At 31.3% G+C, this 21,160-nt stretch overlaps 4 protein-coding genes across 15 annotated transcripts in view; 1 reads left to right on the top strand and 3 right to left on the bottom strand.

The window, feature by feature from the left end:
* Positions 1-339: 339 nt before the first annotated feature.
* On the bottom strand, positions 340-9,109 carry stmA (Protein EFR3 homolog stmA). Of its 2 annotated transcripts, none has more exons than XM_074137527.1 (17): positions 8,972-9,109; positions 8,546-8,619; positions 8,000-8,127; positions 7,774-7,924; positions 6,967-7,119; positions 6,785-6,891; positions 6,222-6,359; positions 5,987-6,065; positions 5,739-5,874; positions 5,345-5,589; positions 4,052-4,218; positions 3,736-3,958; positions 3,433-3,561; positions 2,759-2,934; positions 2,516-2,618; positions 899-1,057; positions 340-815 (listed from the first exon to the last, which is right to left on the bottom strand). In XM_074137527.1, exons 1-17 carry the CDS (start codon positions 9,057-9,059, stop codon positions 693-695), a joined length of 2,379 nt encoding a protein of 792 aa, XP_073993628.1. In that variant the 5' UTR covers positions 9,060-9,109; the 3' UTR covers positions 340-692. The 2 variants fall into 2 exon arrangements, with proteins under 2 accessions (XP_073993628.1, XP_073993629.1); XM_074137528.1 differs by lacking the exon at positions 8,972-9,109 and adding an exon at positions 8,736-8,883.
* Positions 9,110-10,436: 1,327 nt separating this feature from the next.
* On the bottom strand, positions 10,437-17,915 carry LOC141458958 (uncharacterized). Of its 3 annotated transcripts, XM_074137598.1 has the most exons (7): positions 16,662-17,915; positions 14,611-14,668; positions 14,254-14,514; positions 14,042-14,178; positions 13,822-13,971; positions 13,543-13,741; positions 10,437-12,416 (listed from the first exon to the last, which is right to left on the bottom strand). In XM_074137598.1, exons 3-7 carry the CDS (start codon positions 14,485-14,487, stop codon positions 12,270-12,272), a joined length of 867 nt encoding a protein of 288 aa, XP_073993699.1. In that variant the 5' UTR covers positions 14,488-14,514; positions 14,611-14,668; positions 16,662-17,915; the 3' UTR covers positions 10,437-12,269. The 3 variants fall into 3 exon arrangements, with proteins under 3 accessions (XP_073993699.1, XP_073993700.1, XP_073993698.1); XM_074137599.1 differs by lacking the exon at positions 14,611-14,668; XM_074137597.1 differs by lacking the exon at positions 16,662-17,915 and having other exon boundaries at positions 14,611-14,890.
* Positions 14,928-16,398, top strand: LOC141458967 (uncharacterized). The gene is made up of 2 exons (XM_074137617.1): positions 14,928-15,131; positions 15,818-16,398. The coding sequence occupies exon 2, from the start codon at positions 15,886-15,888 to the stop codon at positions 16,321-16,323; it is 438 nt and encodes a 145-aa protein (XP_073993718.1). The 5' UTR covers positions 14,928-15,131; positions 15,818-15,885; the 3' UTR covers positions 16,324-16,398.
* A 155-nt stretch (positions 17,916-18,070) lies between the features above and the next one.
* The window catches only part of PH4alphaEFB (prolyl 4-hydroxylase subunit alpha-1), a 118,408-nt gene continuing 115,318 nt past the window's right edge, over positions 18,071-21,160 (bottom strand). For all 9 annotated transcript variants that reach the window (XM_074137568.1, XM_074137571.1, XM_074137574.1 and 6 more), the window contains 3 exons: positions 20,623-20,688; positions 20,368-20,533; positions 18,071-19,232 (listed from right to left, as the gene is read on the bottom strand). In XM_074137568.1, coding sequence (XP_073993669.1) covers positions 19,156-19,232; positions 20,368-20,533; positions 20,623-20,688 — 309 coding nt within the window. In that variant the 3' untranslated portion in view covers positions 18,071-19,155. The remainder of the gene's footprint in view (positions 19,233-20,367; positions 20,534-20,622; positions 20,689-21,160) is intronic.

Below are 21,160 nucleotides of genomic sequence, written 5' to 3'. Positions count from 1 at the left end.
CAGCTATTAGAAAAATTAACTCCGCCCTTTTTATTATCTTCAAAATGAAACTGAACCGTTTAAAAGGTTTGTTTTGGAGTTTCCATTGGCAGAGCAAATCCAAATTTGATAACTTTACACTAAAACGAAGAAATGATTTATTGAATACTATTAGTTTTACGAAATATATCCTCTTGGAAGAGTCATCTGCCTTGTTCAATTTAACACATATACAGTGGATACATATGTAGTTTTAAAAGAATGCTTCAAATAGAAGGGTGAGAAACAGTGGAACAGAAAGTGTTTACATTGCTTTGAATTTTAAGTCAGTTGTGGTATTCTGTGAGAGCTTTAAACCTATTCTTTAGTACCACAGAGTAAAACTTTTTATTTTGAAATCAATCTGAAGTAATATTACAGTAGTGATTACAATATACTAAATTTATCCATCATCTTAATGTTTTTAGATTTGAAATTAAATTAATAAAGATAAAAGTTTATACATAACTGAAGGTAAGGGTTAAATCATAGAATTAAGGACAAGTGATCGGCTTTGACTGATATATAGGTGTGAATGGGAGAAATGATTTACTTATGTCTGATCTAAATTGATTCCCTAACTTAATTATTTGATTATACAATTGATTTAATATTAACAGATTTATATATTTATTTACATTAACAAAAACTTGATAAATAAATTAACAATAAAACTAATATGCAAATAATTCAGGAAAAAGTTGTTCGTAAATAGGCGGCATATCATTCTGTGGTAGTGGAGTATACTGGGTTTTATTTAATAATTCCATCAACTTGCTCTGCAGTGTTTCTTCATCCTAATCATCACAACAATTTCTACATCAAGTCAGAATGTTCACTAAATAAACTATAATATTCTTGTGTAAATCAATGTACTTACCTTTACGGTATTTCTAACAACCATTTCTTGGAATGTTGTGTTCCTAAATGTTTGGAACAATTGTTCTTGTCTATGTTTCTCATTAGCTTTAACAACTTCTGAACTCTCCGCCAAAACTCGTTTCATTGCTTCAAAACTTAATTCCTCTTCAGGATATTTCTTAACAATAAAAAAAATAAACAATATATGTATAATTAACGGTGAATAAATTTATGTAAAATATACCTACGTGATTTTAATGGGAAAATATAAAATGATGACGGAAATAGGGAATCTTCTTAGATAAGGCAGATTTTAGGAAATATAAAGAAACTGTTTTCTTATATAAAAGTATTTCTTGAAATGAACATACCATATTTGACGGCATATAAGACGCACCCTTATTTAGAAGGCCACACACAAGGAAAAAAAGTTTCAATAGTCCGCGGTACCACAATAACTTAAAATGTGGTTTCTTTTAGTTCTCACGTTTCGTAAAAGCCAAATAAACAATCATTGAATGCAATTACCAAACATATTTTTATTAAGGAAAATAAACAAACGGCAAGCTATTTTGAACATGATATGTAAATTTCAGTTTTATAGGCGCTAAACTGATCCAAAACCAAAAGAGAGGGTTTTCTTAAGAGTCCACCAGGTCGCCTCGCCCATACGTTCAGTAACCACAGTTTCATTCCAGCTTCGTCCATCCAGCCTTTCGGATGAACAGTCAATTATAAATTAAAGCAACGCACTTAGGTCATTATTAAACCTGATAAAATAATTATGGCAGATGTAGAAAAAGTTAGGTGTGTCTACCTTTATCCGGGCTAAAAATAGCATTCAGTATTGAAAGTTAACCTGTGTCCTTCACGTATAAGACGCAGGTAACTTTTTTGAGACCTAATTTAGGCAAAAAAGTGCGTCTTATATGCCGTCAAATACGGTAATCTCTTGAGAGTAAATACTACCTAACCTCAAGTTTAAAAAAATAAATAAATAAATATTGCTTAGCACAGGAAGCGCAAGCAAGCATTCTAGAACAGCTTACATAGACTAAAGCAAGGTTTATAAAAAGTATATTGTCTGTGCCTTAAAAGACATTAGGTTTTTTCTAATTTTTAAAATAAAGGGTGCCAATGTCACCAAATACAAATAAATCACTTTGGCCGATTATTGTTTTGTATTTTCTTTTTTATTATTATTTATTAAAGAAAACTACTTATAATCTTAGTTAATTTAAAACGACAGATTGTTTCGACTGTTATTCCAGCGTTTTGAGATCTGAATATATATACAAGAAGTTTAGTGTATACATTGTTTTTGTCTTTTTATTTTAAGAGTTTAAAAATTTTAAAAGGGAGATGCTGTTTTTTAATAAATAGACAATTTCAATGTTTTAAAATTCTTCTTCTTTTATATTCAAGAGGCCTGGCGAATCAGCCATAAAGTAATGTGAAGACTGGCGGTGGAGACTATCTATGTTATGGTATACTGTCATTAAGAAAAATTACATCTAGAGTTTGTTGCACTTTTGAAGTGGCTTTTTTGTTTTGTTACAATTTAACTTTTAACTCTTTTGCACCTTTATTATTGATTTCCGAAAAATAATTTACCCAAATATTTTATATTTCTTACCCTTTGTATACCAGGAGTAGAATTAGCTGAATCAAGGTCCAACGTTGTTAAATCAGAATTGCTTCCTTTCATACTCATCCCAGTATTTTCCACCCAAGAATGCCTGAAAAATATGGTTTAAATTATTATCTTTAATGTGAAGAATTCCCATCGTTCATTCGACGATTTCTGAAAAAGGGAACACATCATATTGTCGTTGAGAAGTATATTTCTTATTTGTAGATAAATGTTTAGCACATATACCTTTGCACCAATGAAGCAGAAATAGTAGGAACTTCAACGCCAGATTGTCGTAAACATTCACCTAACTTTACTTCTAGTATCAATAAGTCTGGGTTAATATCCAGATTATCTAATCTATGTTCTTCTCTAATTTCTGGTAACAAATATGGTGCAATTTCACGTCTTTTATCTATAACCTGAAAACAGTTATTTTGGTTTAAAGAAAAGCAAACTAAATATTTGTTATTTTGAATGTGATTGGGGCCACAGAGCTGGCTTGATTTTTATCTATTACACTCATGCTTATTCTTTTTCTGAAACGTTTTCGGCTTTTCATTCACGTTGGTTCATCTAGAGAACTTAAGAAATCTTCTTTATTGTATTGCTTTACTTATTGACTCATCAAGGGTTAGATGGATTAATCAAATTTTGATAATGGATGAATCCGAAACCGGACGATACCACTGCGGACAAAACAACGAAATTAAGTGCCAGTTTTACTCTGATGATTCTTTTTTGGTTGATTTCTTTTATTTTTTTAAAGCAACTTTTTTGAAATCTACAACTGCAGGCACAATTACCCATGCAATCGTACTTTAATCCTTCGTAACAAGGGTTTATAAATATTATCTGCAAAAAATGTCAACATTAATAAAATTGTCTAACATGTATATTGAGTGATCTGTATTACTTACCGACTGAACGTAAACTTTCATTGATGGAATTTGTAGAAGATTCGATACTAAATTTAAAAGGCAGATTGCCAGAATATGGACGTTACACTTTTGTGATACACTGAGGTTGTTCTGCGACAGAGCAAATTCCTAAAAAAACGAATATTATTGTACTAGTGTTTCAATTACGTACTTTTTTGTTGCAATGTTTCATCCTAATGAAATAGGTAATTTTTCGTTTTTCAACAAAAAATCACGATGTGAAAAACTGTTTTTCGAGAGTAAGCAGATAATTGAAACAACCAGATAATTCGAATTACTCACTTGTAAACTGTAAACCATTGCAAGAAAACTTGGAAGAGTTGTGATTGTAACCAATTCAATGGCAATCAGTGCTAAAGTTGAATAAATTGCTTGAAGAATTTCTAAGGAGCAAGTTATATGCAGGCTATCCACAAGACATGTGTAGATGTCATCACCATATTTCCTCAAAAACATTGTATCAGACCGTGAACACTGTTCGCGTACAATACCCGCGTGATCCAAACTATAAAAAGAAACCACAACTCTAAAACTTACGACTTTAATACAATAATAACGCTCAAGGCAATATACTTTTTGCAACTAAACAATAACTTACGACGGATCGTGCACCTTGGAAAGATTGGCATGTCTATCTAACAGTTGGTGCAGAACTGATTGGACCAAGAACACTGTTTCTCCATTAGCGCATAACCTAAGAAGTGGCTCCAACAGGGAAACGGGGAATGTAGTGTTCATGGATACATTCGTATACTTTTTACACACCTAAAAAAAAATATATATACATAATGAGTGATAGAAATTTTCGCTACCTTTTCTATATTTCTAACGTGCTTGTTGCATTATGTTCCAAAGTGAGTTTTGTGTAGATTTGGTTAAATCACAATCCCATTTTGCTACGTTCAAATGAACACTGCATGAAATTCAAATCAAATGTGCGATACTCAAAGGAATGCGCCATTTACACTATCAATATCAACCTTCCAGCGTTATTATAAAAACTAAATGTAAGTGAATATAATATTAATAATCATTAATTAAATAATATTCATAAAACGCGAATTTATTGTCGTCAATAGTATAATAAAATTATTGTCAACAATCGCAAAACAGGCATTATCACAAAATATAAACACCAAATTGAATTTGACTTAATCCTCAATTTAATGCATTAAAATCTTTCCAAAGAAAATTTATAACCTTTTACTTTTGAAAACGTTGCTTATGCGGAACCACTCCACTTGAAAACAATTTACTGCGTAAATAAACCAGCTCTGGTACGACGAAAGCATATCATTTGTTGCAGACTTTCAAGGGAAAATTTTGAAATAAATAGAAGACAGACACGGTCCTTTCATATCTGGCTGAAGATTCTATGCCTTGTATTTTCGAGAAATTCACGGAAATTTTAGCAGGGACACAAGGTCGACAAAAAAGCACAGTACATTTGGAGGCATATTTATTTTAGGCTGTTGTTAATAAAGCAGCTATCGCTAATAAATGTGCTAATTAATGTCATTTATACTTCAAAATTTTAGAAATAAATGCGTTCGACATTCAGTTAAAAAAAAATACAGATACAGGATAGTAATACGAGAGTGGGTAGAAAATGTAGGTAATATTTCATGGCAATGATTTTATCTGTTGCATGCTTTTTTACTTTTTATTTCTATTCATATTCAGAAATTCGTTGATAAGTTTTACGAAGAGAATTGAACTATCTAGTTTTTGCCATACCACACTGGCAGTACCAGGTTCAGTAGTGAAAATAGCCAAGTAGATTACACTTATTAAAACAAAAAATTTATCAAAAACAGTACTTCTCTCAAATTTACTATATTGACGTTTTATCTTATAATGTAATATCAACGGAGAAATTTGTAATACTTACAATTAAGAGAGACTTAAGTAACATTTCCTGCAAAAGTAATTCTGGAGGTTTCTTTTCTCCAGGTATTTTTGATATTATGAAAACCATAATTTCCACTTTTTGATAATCTGGAAGGTGTGCGGTAAATTCTCCGAGGCAAGAAATTAAAGCCTCCATGTATTGGGTTTCTTCAGCGTCTTGTCTTCTTGATGCAGACACTCGCACGTGTCCCAAAAGTGAATTTATTATTTCTAGCACTGATGGACCTGTAAAATTGAATTTAGAAAAATTACAATTGCATATATTATTGTAAATTATTACTTTAAATTTCTTATCGTTTAATACTTTGCAATATCATTCTTAAGATAACAAGCAGTAAATACATAGTACACCAAAGAACGTAAGCTCAACATACCAACACTTTCTTCAGCGGAAATAGATATAATTTTTGATAGTACGTGAGTGATACTAGTCCTAATTCTAGCCGAAGAACCGGAATTTTCATCCAAATGAGACATTAAACTTTCCACTACTGCATATGAATACTGACTCTGTACAAAATAGAAGGCAAAATATGTCAGTAACATAATTCCGGAATTTTATAACAACTTGATAAATTTCTCATTTATTCTCAAACATAAATAATATTTACGCTTAACGGACCTGTATTGAAAACATAATAATCCTGAAAGTATGGATTGCAAAGTCATTCGGAACCCAGAGATTATGAAGATCAAGATGCCTAAAATCGTAAAATTAGAATTTGGTAGACCTTTGATATTTTAAGTAGTTCAACAAAACAAATCTTCGTACCCATTTTAAAGTTTAGATTTACTTCATAACTTTTTAAAGTAAATAATAGAGCAAGTTTCCTTGTAAAAATTTGTGTAAATCTAACCTGAGAACTGGCCTGAGGACAGATCTAACATGTCCAAAAGATGCACGACCAATAAGTTCCCTAATACAAGTATCAGCTAATACGCCAGGATCATTCTTATCCTGTAGTCCCGGTTTATAGTTTTCTTCTTTGTAATATCTGAAAAGACCAACAAGGTCTATTTAATTAATTGGTTAACTGAAATTTACATCCGAAATAAATTGATGTTATTACAAGCCATTAACGTTCTATGTATGGAAGTGCTAAACATTTTGGTACTACTCAAATAATTTATTCAAACCTCCAAATCGCAGCGGATGATCAAAACAAGATCATTAATACTAGCATTTTATGGAAGTATAGCCTACCAAATATTACAGCTGCCAAAATTAGAAATAGAGAAAATATCTAAGTAAAAACCTTTAGAATTGTTAAAAGGATAAAGTCGTGTAAGCGTACAAATCAAATTTTGTATATGTACTTTACAATGTTATTGTAAATTGAACAGGCAAGCCAACTCTAAAATCAAATCTTATCAAAATAATTTTTAAAAAAGTAAACAATACATTAAAAATAAAACCTACTTGGAATCCTGCATATTGAATAAAAGTGAAGGTAGTATTTTATCCATATGAATAGGTTCCCAAATATTTTCAACCAAATCGTCAGAAACTGTTTTTCTAATAACTCCCTACGATAACATGATGATAATAATTATTTTAAAAGATACTATAGCTTAACACAGATTAGGCAATAAAAACTTTACCTGAAGTCCCTTAATTCCTGCCATTCTTATCATTGTCCGAACATTCGGATCCGAATGATTGCTGTGACACATCGAGGAAAACTTGGAAACAAAAAAATCATACCTACGATGATAGGAAGGAGTGTCCTCTTCAATATTTGCAAAATTTACAAACTGAAAACACAACAGTTAAAAGAATAAATCTTTATGCCTGAAAAACTAAATACTAAATAGAAAAATCCTGAAAAGGATATGATTTAATTTAATGCACATATTCCATCATTAGGAAGAAAATAGTGCGTTTTTTCAAAATTTCTTCAAAACAAATATTGTGAGTTTTGATGATGGCTGAATTAATAATATCAGTATTTTTTTATTCCAATCAAAGGCAAAAATTACAACTTGCCTTATTATTTAATGAGTATCAGCAGAATCTTGTCTAGGAACAGTTATCGAAGAATTATTCGTCTAACAATTTAAAGACCACCTCGAAAGATAAATTTTTATAACGTTCTGATGACAGGGCTTCACTCGTCCTTTTTTGATAATAAGGCTGAGAAAGGCACTTGATTCTTGTGTCAATACAGAGTAAAATCAGTTACATACTTACATAAAGCTCTCAACTGGCACGACTGCTATATTTACGTTTTGTTCTTTTATATTGCTATTCAATCCTCTAACTTTCCAAAAATTCTTAAGATCATTGAAATTTCCACAGAAATTTTTTAGAAATAACCATTACACAATGATTATATTATTTTCTGAGTATTTATCTATATAAATTAAATCTTAGATTTATTGTAAACAAACAAAATTTTGTATACGAACGGACTGTGTAGCCAGAATTTGAAGGTCAGGTTCAGTTGATTCTAGCAACTTTTGTATCATTCTTAAGAAACTCTCCACAAACAAATTAAGCGTTTGAGCGTGACAAGCCAGTAGAAGTTGATCCATTGCCTCCATTGCCATTACAACATATCTAAATATAACAATATAGTTTACTACAAATTACCCAAAGAAACTGAAGAATAGGAGAATATGTATGTAAACATACCCTGTCTTTTTTCTAGACATATCTCTACTGGCTCTTTGAAACAAATATTCTGCTATTCTATCCAGTTTCTCGGGACTGGATAAAGAATAGAATGTTAACTTTTCCATATTACTTTTAACCAATCCATCCTAAGTAAACAAAAAGAACATTTAATAGCTCATGATTTAGCATCCCTAAATGTGTTTACTGGAGAATTTACAGGTTTTTTGTTCGTAAATGTATTTGCATTGGTAAATTCTACAAGCACGAAAGTATTCCTTAAGCGTAAATTGGACCTACACCTATGTGAGCTTTTCTTTGCAATGTCAAATACCTTTTTCATGCTAGTCTGATTAATTTTGCACCAATCATGCACCTATAGAATTTGCATTGGAAGAGAAAATCAAAGAAAGGCCAATAAATATTCTAAGAAAAACAACCATTCTACAAAATAATTGTATTTTCTGCTTTTGATTCTCCACCTTATTTTCCTTATAATTAGTTACAAGAATTAAGCAGTCATAACAAATGACTTTGTTTTGAAAGTTTCTGAACTGAGCTACTAACCTGTGGTACTTGTGGAAAAATATTATCCACTAATCTTTTGTACCGCGGCCTGACACAAGTACAACTGAAACAACCTAAAACATTGACATTTCATTTGTAAAACTAAGTCTTTTACAACAATAAAATTAAAATATAGTTTTTTCTCTTGCTTCAATAAAGAATGGTCTAAATTATTAAAAAACTGACTCACCAAAACACATCATAACATTACAAAATAAAAATGAAATTAACAAGTACACAGATTTCCTAAAATTCTCCTACACTTTCTCTAGTATAACAGTGATAAGAACCTCCCAATACTAAAACTGCAATTAATGTTTTGGTTTGCATTAAAAAAGTAAATAGCGGCAAATATACCGGCTGAATTAATTCTTTTTTTTTTGCTAACACACCTAAGAAATGAAAAAACTAAATTTATCGACTTACAACCAGGATGTGAACATTTCTGTAGCATACTGTCCAAACAATCTGGTATTTCTGTTTGTGTATCAAAGCAACACGAAACGATTGACATAATGCTAGTAAAATTATTGTGTTCCAACCCTTTAGTACACTATCTTGATAAATACTGCGTTTAAGGATGTACTTGTCTGCACTGAAGTAAAGTATTGATTTTTGCATGGTAGTTCGGCTGTTGGGTGTTCAGCTTCACCGAATTAACTACATATATACTAGCAACTATTTAAACTCTCAAGAATTCAAAAACTTTAAAGATGTCTATTTCTTGAGGTGAATAATTTAAATTCGTTAAGATCTTATTTAATTAACTGAAAAGCAGATTTTTTCAGAGTATCTTCATTTTTTTAATGTTTATAAGATAGTTGGAAGTAACGAAACACTTCTAAAAACATTTAAACGGTGTTAAATTTAACAGAATGTCATTACGATAGGTTTGGGTTTTAGATATTAAATAATCGTTACTTTTAGGGAAGAGGAATTTACAAAATTCCAAACATTCGTTATTGTTAACATTCTGAAATGAATAAACATTTTAACAGCATATTTTGCCACCTAGTGATTCTAAAATTTGAGTGAATAATTTTCCGATTTTAAAAATTTACCGATCAAAATCGGGTTTCATTTTTGTTTAAGTGGAAAACATAATAGTAATATTTTGCAAACGTCAAATTTCTGAAACATTTTTTTATTTGCTTCTCTCGGAATAATTCTAGTTTCAACAAAATTTATTTAAGGAATTTCATATTATGACTCTGTAGATCATTTATTCTCATTCTAAGGAAAGTTGCTAGAAAACTTGCGTCATAACACTAAAACTATGATGAAAATTAGACCTAAGTTGCACATTGGAACCATTGGGAGCCCTGTAGGACAGAACTTCTTCAAACAGTTGCTTAGAATAATAGGAATCCAGAAAGATTGAGCATAGGATATTTAAAAATAAAACAAAATATAAAAAAACCTATTTTCTATTGCGCGTTTTCTGTAAATTTACTGTGATCAAAAATGATGCACCAGAAAAGTCCTTAAAAATTTCGAAAAAATCCAAGCGTCCTTGGCGCATTTTATAATCTTAATAAATTTTTATTTACTTTATTTTACAGCGCGTAAGTGTAATAAGTGGCGTCCAGAGCCTTTTCCAATGCCTTGTGATCAGTCTCCTTCCTATAAAAAGAAAATCTAAGAATGGATTCGAATCCGGGATCTCTGCATGGAAAACCAGTGCTGAACTAAATCCCCTCTCAACAAAACTTTTTGTGACTAAAATCCAAATATTGTACGATCAGCATTTTACCAATATGAGAGGGAGCGAGAGAGATGCAACTAGAAATTAACTTCTTATTTTTTGACCAGATAATTAGTCTGTTATTGTAAAGATTAGGTAAGACACACTAGTGATTAGATGAATGAGAATAGAAAAATTACAAAAAAGTTTTATAAAAAAAAATTACATTAACATTTATTTAGAAAGATGAACATCATAAAAAACTTCTTTAAATAAATTAATTTAAAAAAAAAAATACAGTCTCCATTTGTTTGACTAGCCCATGTCAAATTATTATTAAATACAATAAAATGAATCAATTAGCATCAGCTCAGTACAATTAAATTAAAAATTAGTTTTTTGTCTCCGAAATGACTAGACTTTGCAATTCTTTTTTTTTTTCGTCAGAATAACATATGTAGCCATTATATATTATATATATATACATTAGAGGTAAGTAATTACGGAAGGAATCGTTCCCTGGATTAATAACAGAAACTTCCACAAGAAGAAAATATTGGTACAAAAAAGTTGATGCGCTACAGAACTTTAAAAGGAATAAAATTCAAGTAATATATTTGTAATAAATTACGTAAAATAATATTTATAATCAGTATTGTTGGCATACTTCATATAATACTGAGAAAGGTAAAAAAATATTAACATTTCTCTGAAACAAAAAATAAATGAACACTTACTTCACCTAGCACCAAGTTTTCAATAAAATAATTTGTACATATTCATTTCTCTTTGTGAAAAAAGATGAAGCCTAAAATAATAAATTAATATTAATGAAAATTGCATTACTTATATAGGTAATACTGAAAAAATTGCACTAGTAGCTACTGAAAAAATTTAATTTTATCTGCTAAATCCTCTATCGCCTTGATTTACCATTAGTTAAAAAATATACCTTGCCGAATCTAACAGAAAAAGTGGTATAAGATCGGCTTTTTTAAGACTAGGATTGAATTAAAGTTTTTGTTCATTTTTATAAGCGAAATTTTTAATTTTACAAATCTATCTGAGATCTTATAAAGCTCTACCAATTCTTCTGTTTTTCAATACGAAACTTCGTCTCCCAATGTAAGTAGTCAAAAGAATTTTTCCTGCGAGTAGACTTATGTCTACAAATGGCTAGCCGAATTTGAAACTAAAGAAAATAAATAATTCAAAGCTTCAAACAAGAAGCTTCAAATTTGCGAATTAGGCATTCGAAATTATAGTTTGATAACTTTTTTTTTGTAATTACTTCTGCTATGGAGTAGTAGATTTTATTTTTAATTTTTTGTGCGTTCACTTTTTACTTACTATACTAGGCAAAGCAGAAGTATTACTTTTTATGTGAGCTACAAGTTATTACACAAAAGCCATTAATGTTTTAAAATGGAATGTTAAAATTGGTATATGATTTCTGATTAAAGATTTAGCTCATTTTAATTTATCATTATTCTTTAGCCTGACGAAAAAATAGATGTTTTTATTTTCAAAATATTTTATAGATATCTTTACTTAAATGTTTTAAATCTTTTCTTTGGTAAATAGGATATCATCTAATTTCCTGAGATAAATTAAACAAAAATACACAGCCACATATAAAGAGAACGCTTATCGGGGGAGAGAATACTTACTCTAACATAACTAAAACAGAATAACATTAATCATTATACACCACATTCAACGCTAAACTATTTGGACAATTTTCAATGAAAATGCAATATTTTCAAACACTGTCGGAGTTAAAAGAAGTACATCATATTTCCGAACATTATCAGGGTTTAAAGAAGTTCAATTTTCACTTGCAATACAAACTTTTCATTTATATGTGTTTGTAAACTTACAATCCACTTTCATAAATCAATTCCATTTCTCAAATTAACAAACATTGAACTCAACACCAATCATTACTGACCTTTAGGTCTGTCACAGGAGAATTCCCTAGAATCCCTAGTCAACATCTTTTTTTTTTTTTTAATTGCTTGACAAAGGTGAAAATTAGGATTAATGCCTGTTGATTTTTTTATCACCATCCTGTTGTTTTGAATGCATCCTTTTCCGATGAGAGAAACAATTACCTGAACTCGCGAATGCTTTTGGACAATAAGGACATCTGTACGGACGCTCACCAGTGTGTTGATTTATATGGAACTGTAAACAATCATCCAAAGTTATTTATTAATTTGGAATTTTTAAAAACAGCTTATTTATAAACTAGTTTTTAAAAAAAAAGGTGTACAATTTCTTATAGACGAGTTTGTTATTCGCTCTCTCATTCTATCTCTCACTCTCTCTCTCTCACTCTACATAATAAAGGAGGCAACCATTTCTTCAATGATCCAACCATTTGGCTTAATTTTCACTTGCTTACTACTTCAATCAGTGTGTTAATGCAGGCTTGCTCGTGGTTTTTCTTATATGGCCAATGGATCAGAGATTTTACGATGAACTCGCCTTTCATATAAAACAACTCACCAACAACTCATCCGTCTTAGCTGTGCTCCAAGATCCGTACATCAAGATGAGAGGCTATAACTTTTTTAAGTTCATAATATTCAATTTATAATTTCTCAAGAGATCCAATGACTGCCTTAAGTAGAAAGTTGATATAAAACAAGTATACTTTTACACATGAGTGATTGCAAATGCAGATGGAACTCTCCGTATATTATGTTCGCACACTTAACCTCTCATTAATAACTTTGATAGGTCGAATTAAAGCGAATATTTCAACCTTAAGAAAGACTTCTTTCAATACATTAGACTATCTTTTCACGCAATCAACATAAGTGAACTCACAACATTTGTGGATAGGTCGTGTCAAGCTCATTCCTGATCCCAAGTACTAAACTAAATTCCAAATGCCAAATATTATCAGTTAAGATTGTTGGGCAAGTATACCCACAAGGACCCAAAATCCATTTTTTCACAGAGAGTTCATTTCATATACTCTATATAAAAGTTCTTATACATTTTTGTTATAAAAAGGTGATGAAAAAGTAAAACATATTTGAGTCTAAAGAAGCGCTTGATTTAAAGCAATTATTGCAACTTACTTTCATTTGATTTTATGCAACCAAGATAAAACAATAAATACCACTAAAAACGTTTAACAAAACAGTCTATCGCATCGTAACTGTAATATAGCACATATAGCAACTATAACAATGTTGATCGTCACAATCACATTTCAACGACGCGACGCCCCTTAATGGACCCTCCACCTTTTTTAAAGTATTACGATATTACTGCGACAAAAAACAAAATATCAAAATACCTTGAGATCTTGATTTCTTTTGAATGTTTTATCGCAGAGTGAACACTTATGTGGACGCAAATTTGAATGAGTTACTTGGTGTGCTCTTAATGTACTCTTCGTGGGATATATCCTACCGCATTCTTGGCATAAACACTGTGAATTATATATTCTTCTGTGCCTGATAGCTGCGCTTGCAAAGCCTCCTTTAGTCTGCAACCTTAAAACAGAAAACATTTCTTCTGAATAACGGGACAAGTAAAACCAGTATCTAACGCTGTAATGATAAACAAATTTCACCTGTTTAAATCTGATGTAACCAAAATTTTCTTTGAAGGCAAGTGGTTCCACAGATGGTTTTTTAAACTAAGGTCAGAGTTAAATCCTCTTGGACATAGTGTGCACTGATATGGTTTTACTTCAAAAATTTGTGGCAAAGTGAATTCACGTCTACAATTTCAAAAACATAAAATGACTGATAATATAATCATAATTTTAATAGCGTTTTTCAAATACTGACTCCGATGTTACAACGGTTTTTGATGAAATAACATCCCCTTTTTCAGATTCGCTTTCAACGTCCTCTTCAAAAAATAACATAGGATCTATCGTAACTTCCATCTCAGTAACATCATCGCCTGCATTGGAAATGTGTCCCTAGAAAATCAGTTAAACTTACAAAAATCCTCTTAAGAGCCAATAATACTTTTACTTTACAAAAAGCTTTCGTACTTTAGTTAATATGGAATGAAGAAGACTGCCCTTAATGTCTTTGTCAAAAGCTGAATCTTCTGGTAATTCTACTGGTAAAAGTTCTCCACATTCTTTAGCGTCATTTTTTTCAGCTTCTGAGTGTATTATCTTTTGTGACTTTAAACACTCTAGTAACTTATTTTGAGAATTTGTAGCCATTACAGAGAATTTCTGAATAATGTCTAATTTGTTACGACAAAGCAAACAAACCATTTTTGGTAGTTTGTCTTCTTCTTTTACCTACAGAAATTCGATAAAGCGTTTACAAGTAACACTGCTCCTTATACCTATCACGAAAAATGTAAGCATTCAAAAAAGTCTTTACGAGATTCATACCTGGATTGATAAATATTTGTTTATTTTTTCTTCTAAACTGAATTCTTTACCTTCTTTACTGTAAATTGATATTCCATCAGCACGATTTGTACATATACGACACAAGTTTTGAAATAAATTATTTTGGGCCATTTTTATTTATTTAACAGACATAATCTATGTAAGAGCATAGGATAGTTGGAGCAACCCTCATTTCGAATTATCAGGAAGAACGGATTCTTAAGAACTTGTGACTATTTAACTACTGATTACTACGCCATTATCATTGATCAGCTGTAGGAGCCGGTATACACTGTTTATTTTCAAAGGAAGTTTTAGAGATCTACCAGGACCCCAGTTAGGTTATCTATTTTTGCAATAGAGTAACGAAACCGCTTTGTCTTGGTAGGGTTAATTTTTTAGTAGTTTGGTTAGAATTTATTGGTGCGTAACAACAGCTTTTATGTGGTTAATTTGGTAATGAAGTACTCGTTCACTGTACACTATGACATCAAATCGTACAACGCAATTTTTGCGTGAAGGTGCGTCTCTTATTGATAATTTTCATTTTTTACTTTATATTTTTGTGAGAACAAGATTTTTACTGTTTCGAACCCCTTTAAAGAAGTGTGTTAGTAACAATTTCAATTTCAATTTGAACCCTAACTCCAAAAAAGTGATTTTTGTTTTTTAGATGTTATGTGTACGCAAGTGTATGTTTTAGCTAAAAAAAAAGTAGCTGGAGGCTCAAACATTGTCAGGATGAAATTCCTCCACTGTAGTATTAAAATTTGTTTTTCTATGGTAGATCTAATCTTTCATTTAATTGTGAGGTTTAGATTTGCTCATTCTAAAGGGTAAATCTGCAGAATAGCCCTCGGAGGTGAGGCCTAATATCGAAGTGATTTTGATTCGCTGTTACCATGTAACCCGCCAAATTCAAATATAAATATATTTATTTTATATTTACATTTAAATCTGGCGGATTACATTTTAACAGCAAATCAATATCACTTCGAATTACTACTGCAATGATAATTTTTGGTTGCATAAGGAGCAAATTTGTCAAAATTAAGAATTAAACGGCTTATAATTCTAATTTAGGAGATCACATCTGGCTTTTATTATTTTTTTATTTTTTTTTCGGCGCATCGACATCTCGGTCATTAGCGCCTTTTATTATTAATTTAAATTGGATTATTAATTAATTGAACTGCATCTTGTCTAGATTGAAACTCACCTTCGCCGAAAAGACGCCAAAATCAGTAGAACAAAAACATTGATCACACAACAGATATGACTTTGGACAGAAGTGGAGATACACAAGACGAAGAGAACATCACTCCTCAATCTATGGCCGAACCAAGTGCCATGTATCCCATGATTCTGGAAGAGGTGTACTCTTGGCCACCATTTCAACAACGAGTACAGCAAGATCGTGTTTTTAGCGGAGAGCTCGAATCATCCAGTCCTTCTCCATTCATAGGCAGACAAAGATACGATTTTGGAGCAACGTTGCCACCAATATATCATGAAACGTTACCGAACAATGTGGCTCTCTTACCGCCAGGAGTGTGCATTAAATATTGTTACTCGTGTACATTTTGTGGAAAAGTATTTCTGAGATCAGTGAATTTAATCCGACATTTATGTACGCACACTGGTGAACAGTCATTTAAATGTATGTATTGCGAGTGTCGTTCAATGTATCCTCAACTTTACTGCGACATGTGAGGAACGTCCATAACAAAAGGAAACCACTTAAATGTCCTTTATGTAAAAAAATATACGTTGAAAGACTAATTTAGACCATTATTGCTTAAGAAAACATAAAGCTGTCGATGCCTTTTAATCTTGTTACTCAAATAGTTCAGTATATATGATTGCTTCTTCACAAGCTCAATGTCAGCGTTGACACCACGAAGCGAAGCGTTAGGCGGGGTGCTATGCGCCAGCGGATAAAACCGGAAGTGGCGAAGCAGGTTACAGTAATCGTAAAAAGTTCACAAGTAAATACATGTAGATATATGTGTATAGAGATTAGAGCAGAGGTAGGAATGAGTAACACTTACCCTTGCGGCCGGAAGTGAAGCTCCTGAAGCGCAGTGCTAGAGGTATATGGGCGAATGCCAGGAAAGCGGATATGGTAGAGGTATAAGCGTCTCTAAGGAAAGCGGAAATAGTAACTGTATATGCGTGTCTGTGGGGTAAGCGTAGCTTGGAGGAAGAGGGAAATCTCAGGAAAGGCGTAAGGAGTGAACGAACCTTGCACCGGAAGAGGGTCCACGGAGTGGCCCGCTAAGCGTAGAATAATTGGGGTGATGTCCCTTGATGCCAATCGAGTGATGGTGCGTTTATATCACCAAGGCTCGGAGGAAGCGAAGCGTCAGTAGCGGACTCCCTCAATAGATAAGGAGGTGACCTTATGGTCTAAGAGAAGGTAGAGGGGGTAGTTGGGTAGCGTGAGAATAGCATAGAATAACAGGAAATAAGTTAAAATATATGCAAAGCTTCAGAGAATAAGAATAAGGTTATAAAAATACACGAAAAGCTGAAAGTCCAACAAGCGGATGCGTACGTCAGTACGCGCGCGGGCGATGGCCTGACCAGCGCGAAGTCATAGCCAGCCGAACGTCTCCGATCACGACCGAACACTCAAAAATTAAATATATAATTTTTAAGAAGCGAATTTAATGAAATTAGCATCTGATAAGTGTACATAAATTATTAAAAATAAAGTTGTATATTATATATCATTTTAGGAGCAAATTGAAAATAACGAATGACTTTTTAATAGTACTATTTTTCATAAAATTTAGTTATTTTTAATAAAGTGAAAATAAAAACTAATTGTTTATCGAAATTACGTATTAGTGTTATTTTTATTTTGTTTTGTCTACTTGTTTGGTGTGAGACCATTCCGTGCGTTCTTGATTGAGCCGTTGCCCTACTGCTCCTCCAAAAAAATTTTTTTTATCATGGACTTTTGTCTCCATCTTTTCCTCTTCTGGTCTTTTGGAAACCACTCCAGTTACCCGTTGGCCAATCTGATGCACTTTGTTTTGGCTTGATCAGTTCCATTTGCTCTCGCAAATGTTTTCCCTACAAATGTTTGTCCATCGCATTGTTTGGAAATTTTTCAAATAATAGTTGCGATATTTTAGAGGGGGTTGGAAATGCATTACTCAATGGATGCTGCATTATAATTTACATATTGAGGCCAATTTATACTTTACAAAAATTCGAAGTTTGAAGAAACCCATCAGAAATTCAGTGAGAAAATATTTACTTATCTATCCTCATATCCAAATGCCTATAATTTTTGACTGTTTTTTAGGAGCCTCTTTATAATACTTGGGATTAATGAATAAATTATTTTTCAATGTAGTTGCTTTAGTCACTTTTGATACAACTTAATTTTATTTCAGGACAAAGTTTAATTTTGTTATTTTCACTTTTTTGACAAGGAGATTTGACAAAAAACTAAATGCCAGGGTGTATTTTTTCATATAAAAATAAATACAAATAAAAACATATTGTAAATTACGGTTATAAAATTTCAATTTATGAGTCACAAATTTCTAAATATACAAAGAAAACCTCTTTTAATATTTCTAGTGCAACTACATAATTAATATTAACATTTTATTTTATGGTAAAATGAAACTATTTTACCACAAAGACAGTTGAAATCGAAATAATAAAACAATAATACCAACTCCATTTTTTAAAACTAGAAAAGTGATTAAAACAATAATTTAAATTAGACAGGAACAGAAATATGAGTTGGTTAGATATATCGTTTTATTATTCAACTCGGCAACTATTGACTCTTAGAACCGATACAATAGTATAATAATAAAGTAAAGAATAACTAAATACATTTTCTTTCTGTTTGTATAATAAAACACTGGTAAATTAAATTTTAAAGCTAATCTAAAGTATTTGTATATGCTTGTGTAAAAATAATGATTATAATTTACAATAAACGAAACTAAAAATAAGTTTGAATTCAGTGTAAAACAATTTAACCGCTTTTAACGCAATGGAGTGAAAATGAGTACTGAACATTTGAACAATATTCAAGCATAAAAATCAATAGAAAAGTAAGCATGATAATCTAATTCTACCGATTATTTTATTTAAAATTTTAAAGATTTAAGATACAAATAATAATATACTAATTCGGAGTGCATTTCTTGGTTAGATAAATTTGTAATGAAAAAAACTCCTTAAGTTTCAAAAATTTAAAATTAAATACACTAACAGATTTGATTAAAATTTATTTTCTGTATTATTCAGTTCAACTTGGCAAGTGTTTTTTTAAATTTTTGGTTACCCATTTATTCTCATTAAATCAAATAAATAAATTTTCTCGCGATCATTTCTTCTTTTTTTCTGAATTTTTCATATTTCTCTCATTAAGAGCTTTTTTCATTGGCACACTTCGGTAATATGTAAAAATATCAGTCAAAATGGTATCCCTTTTCTTTTTGATTTTTTTTGTTTTTTGTTTTTAACAAATGATTTTATCTTTAAAATAATAGAAAATTAATTTTTCTCTTACTAATCTTCCCCACTTGGCCTTAAACCACAAGGTCGATGAAATTCTTGCCCCCTTTCGTGCAGCCATTTATTCGATACTGAAATAATGAGAAGACAATTACATTGATGTAAAAGTAATGTGTAGTTGTAAAAATTAAATAAGAAACACAATAAAATTAATTTACTAAATTAAATAAAAAAAGAAGACAAAGATGTCGTTGACCTATGCGAAACATAAGGTTATGATTTTTTTAGAACATTTAATTTAGACTTCACCTAAAAATATTGAGATGGAAAGAAAAAGTGCACGTATAAAGTATTCCATACGGAATATAATATGAACATACATTTTAATTTTTAGATTTAAGGATTATATTTAGAATGCAGTATCAGATGGATTTATATTTCCGGACAGATGTAGGAGGTTAAGCCAATTAACCTTATCTTAGAATTGGAATTTTCTCAATATAGTCTAATATAGACTACATTTACATTTTACCAAATTGACGGAAAAATATTTTTTTTCATACATTTTTGGGGAGAGTACCCCCAAAACCGTTTCAGGGAGTGCATTTAAGCACATATGTTAAGAGTTTGCAATCAATCCGCTATCACGGCCATAAGTTGGTTTGTGGCATGGACAACAGCCTAGCAAAATGTCTTTTCTTTTATATTCTTCTTTCTTTTATTTCCTTTTTAGGATTATTTGAACCAGACACACCGACAGCAGAACTAAAAGAAGCACTCATGGTCCGTTTATAGCAAAAATAACATTGGCATTGATAAATGCCGTTCGCACTCTCATGTAATACTGAACGTTTTCTCTTCCGCCTGCTTGAGCCAAATCTGTACAACAGATTCTGCAGCGCCTATATAGCTTTCATTATACGTCAACATTGCTGACATTGTAGCTTTGATGACTCATAGGTGAATAGTGAGTTCACGTTGCTTTATCAAGAAGCTGGGGCAGAAGATGTGTACGTGGTAACCGTAGAGACTGAATAAACTAGGGCGTGAATATTTAAGTTTTCCAATAAAAAAATGTCTTAAAAACTTGATGAAGGACACTTCAAGGGTGGCAATAGTACTCGAAATGTAGAGATATAAAACAATAAATACAAAAAGATTTATTCTAGCCTATGCTAATAAATTTCATAATAATTTAAGACCAGATGATTCAATAGCCGATTTTATTTACGAAATTGAGCTTATATTTTAACACTAAATACAAACCCCATTTAGAGCCAGCTAGGACAGGGCAAGCAGCATGCCAAGTAGATTTATCCCCTTCTCCGTCTGAATGTAGATTAAGCCAAAAAGCTGCGGTTCCTTTTTCTGGCCAAAGGGCCAGTTTTAACGATGGAAATACTGTCGCGCCACCTTGTAATACATCGCTCATCTGAAGTTGGACAATTCAAAAGTTAACTCTAAGCATAATTTAACTATTTTTTTTTTGTTTCTTAACAGCTAGTTAAAAATTAAACTTACATAGAATAAAATTGTTGCTATTCGATTTCCAGTTCCTAATGATTTGAATGCATTTGTTTCTTCTCTCTGTAAACAGTAAACGTTAAAGACGTTAACAATTGATATGTAGTTCTATGTTAAACATAATATATGGTATTTCATCTGGAATTTCTTGGCACACGTGACTTTTTACATTTCTAAAATTCTATTGGTCACATCTACCGCAAACTTCAATAAAAAATTGTTGAGCAAAAATCCAGAAATGAATTTTAGGCGTGATAAAAAAACTAAAATTAAATTTTTAGTGACATCTACGGTTTGTATGCGTCATCTCGTTTATGGGATTACAGCAAGTTTATCTTAAGTCCTAAAAAAAACTATTCGCAAATCTTAATTGGTTAATTTGTGGATAACATTCCCTTTCTTCAACAATTGTCAAGTTATTGATCTAAAAATTGTTAGAATTTCTCAGGATGATCAAACGAAAAGAAAAGGTTACCTATAGAACTTCCAAGTTCTCGTTAATTTGATAGTATTGTGGCAAAACATAACCATTTTT

Source organism: Rhodnius prolixus, unplaced genomic scaffold, assembly GCF_049639745.1.
Source record: "Rhodnius prolixus isolate KJV_2025 unplaced genomic scaffold, Rpr scaffold_5, whole genome shotgun sequence".
NCBI lineage: Eukaryota > Metazoa > Arthropoda > Insecta > Hemiptera > Reduviidae > Rhodnius > Rhodnius prolixus.
Note: the sequence above shows the minus strand (reverse complement) of the source record. Positions and strands in the feature narration are given on the sequence as shown.

Excerpts from the sequence above, each read along its gene's own strand:
- stmA (XM_074137527.1), bottom strand. The coding sequence starts at position 9,059 with ATGTCAATCGTTTCGTGTTGCTTTGATACACAAACAGAAATACCAGAT. Across the intron at positions 6,066-6,221 it reads GTCCTCAGGCCAGTTCTCAG|GCATCTTGATCTTCATAATC; the intron begins GTTAGATTTACA and ends TTACGATTTTAG. Across the intron at positions 5,590-5,738 it reads TTCCGCTGAAGAAAGTGTTG|GTCCATCAGTGCTAGAAATA; the intron begins GTATGTTGAGCT and ends TCAATTTTACAG.
- LOC141458967 (XM_074137617.1), top strand. The coding sequence starts at position 15,886 with ATGACTTTGGACAGAAGTGGAGATACACAAGACGAAGAGAACATCACT.
- LOC141458958 (XM_074137597.1), bottom strand. The coding sequence starts at position 14,742 with ATGGCCCAAAATAATTTATTTCAAAACTTGTGTCGTATATGTACAAAT. Across the intron at positions 14,515-14,610 it reads ACAAATATTTATCAATCCAG|GTAAAAGAAGAAGACAAACT; the intron begins GTATGAATCTCG and ends GAATTTCTGTAG. Across the intron at positions 14,179-14,253 it reads TTCATTCCATATTAACTAAA|GGACACATTTCCAATGCAGG; the intron begins GTACGAAAGCTT and ends CTGATTTTCTAG.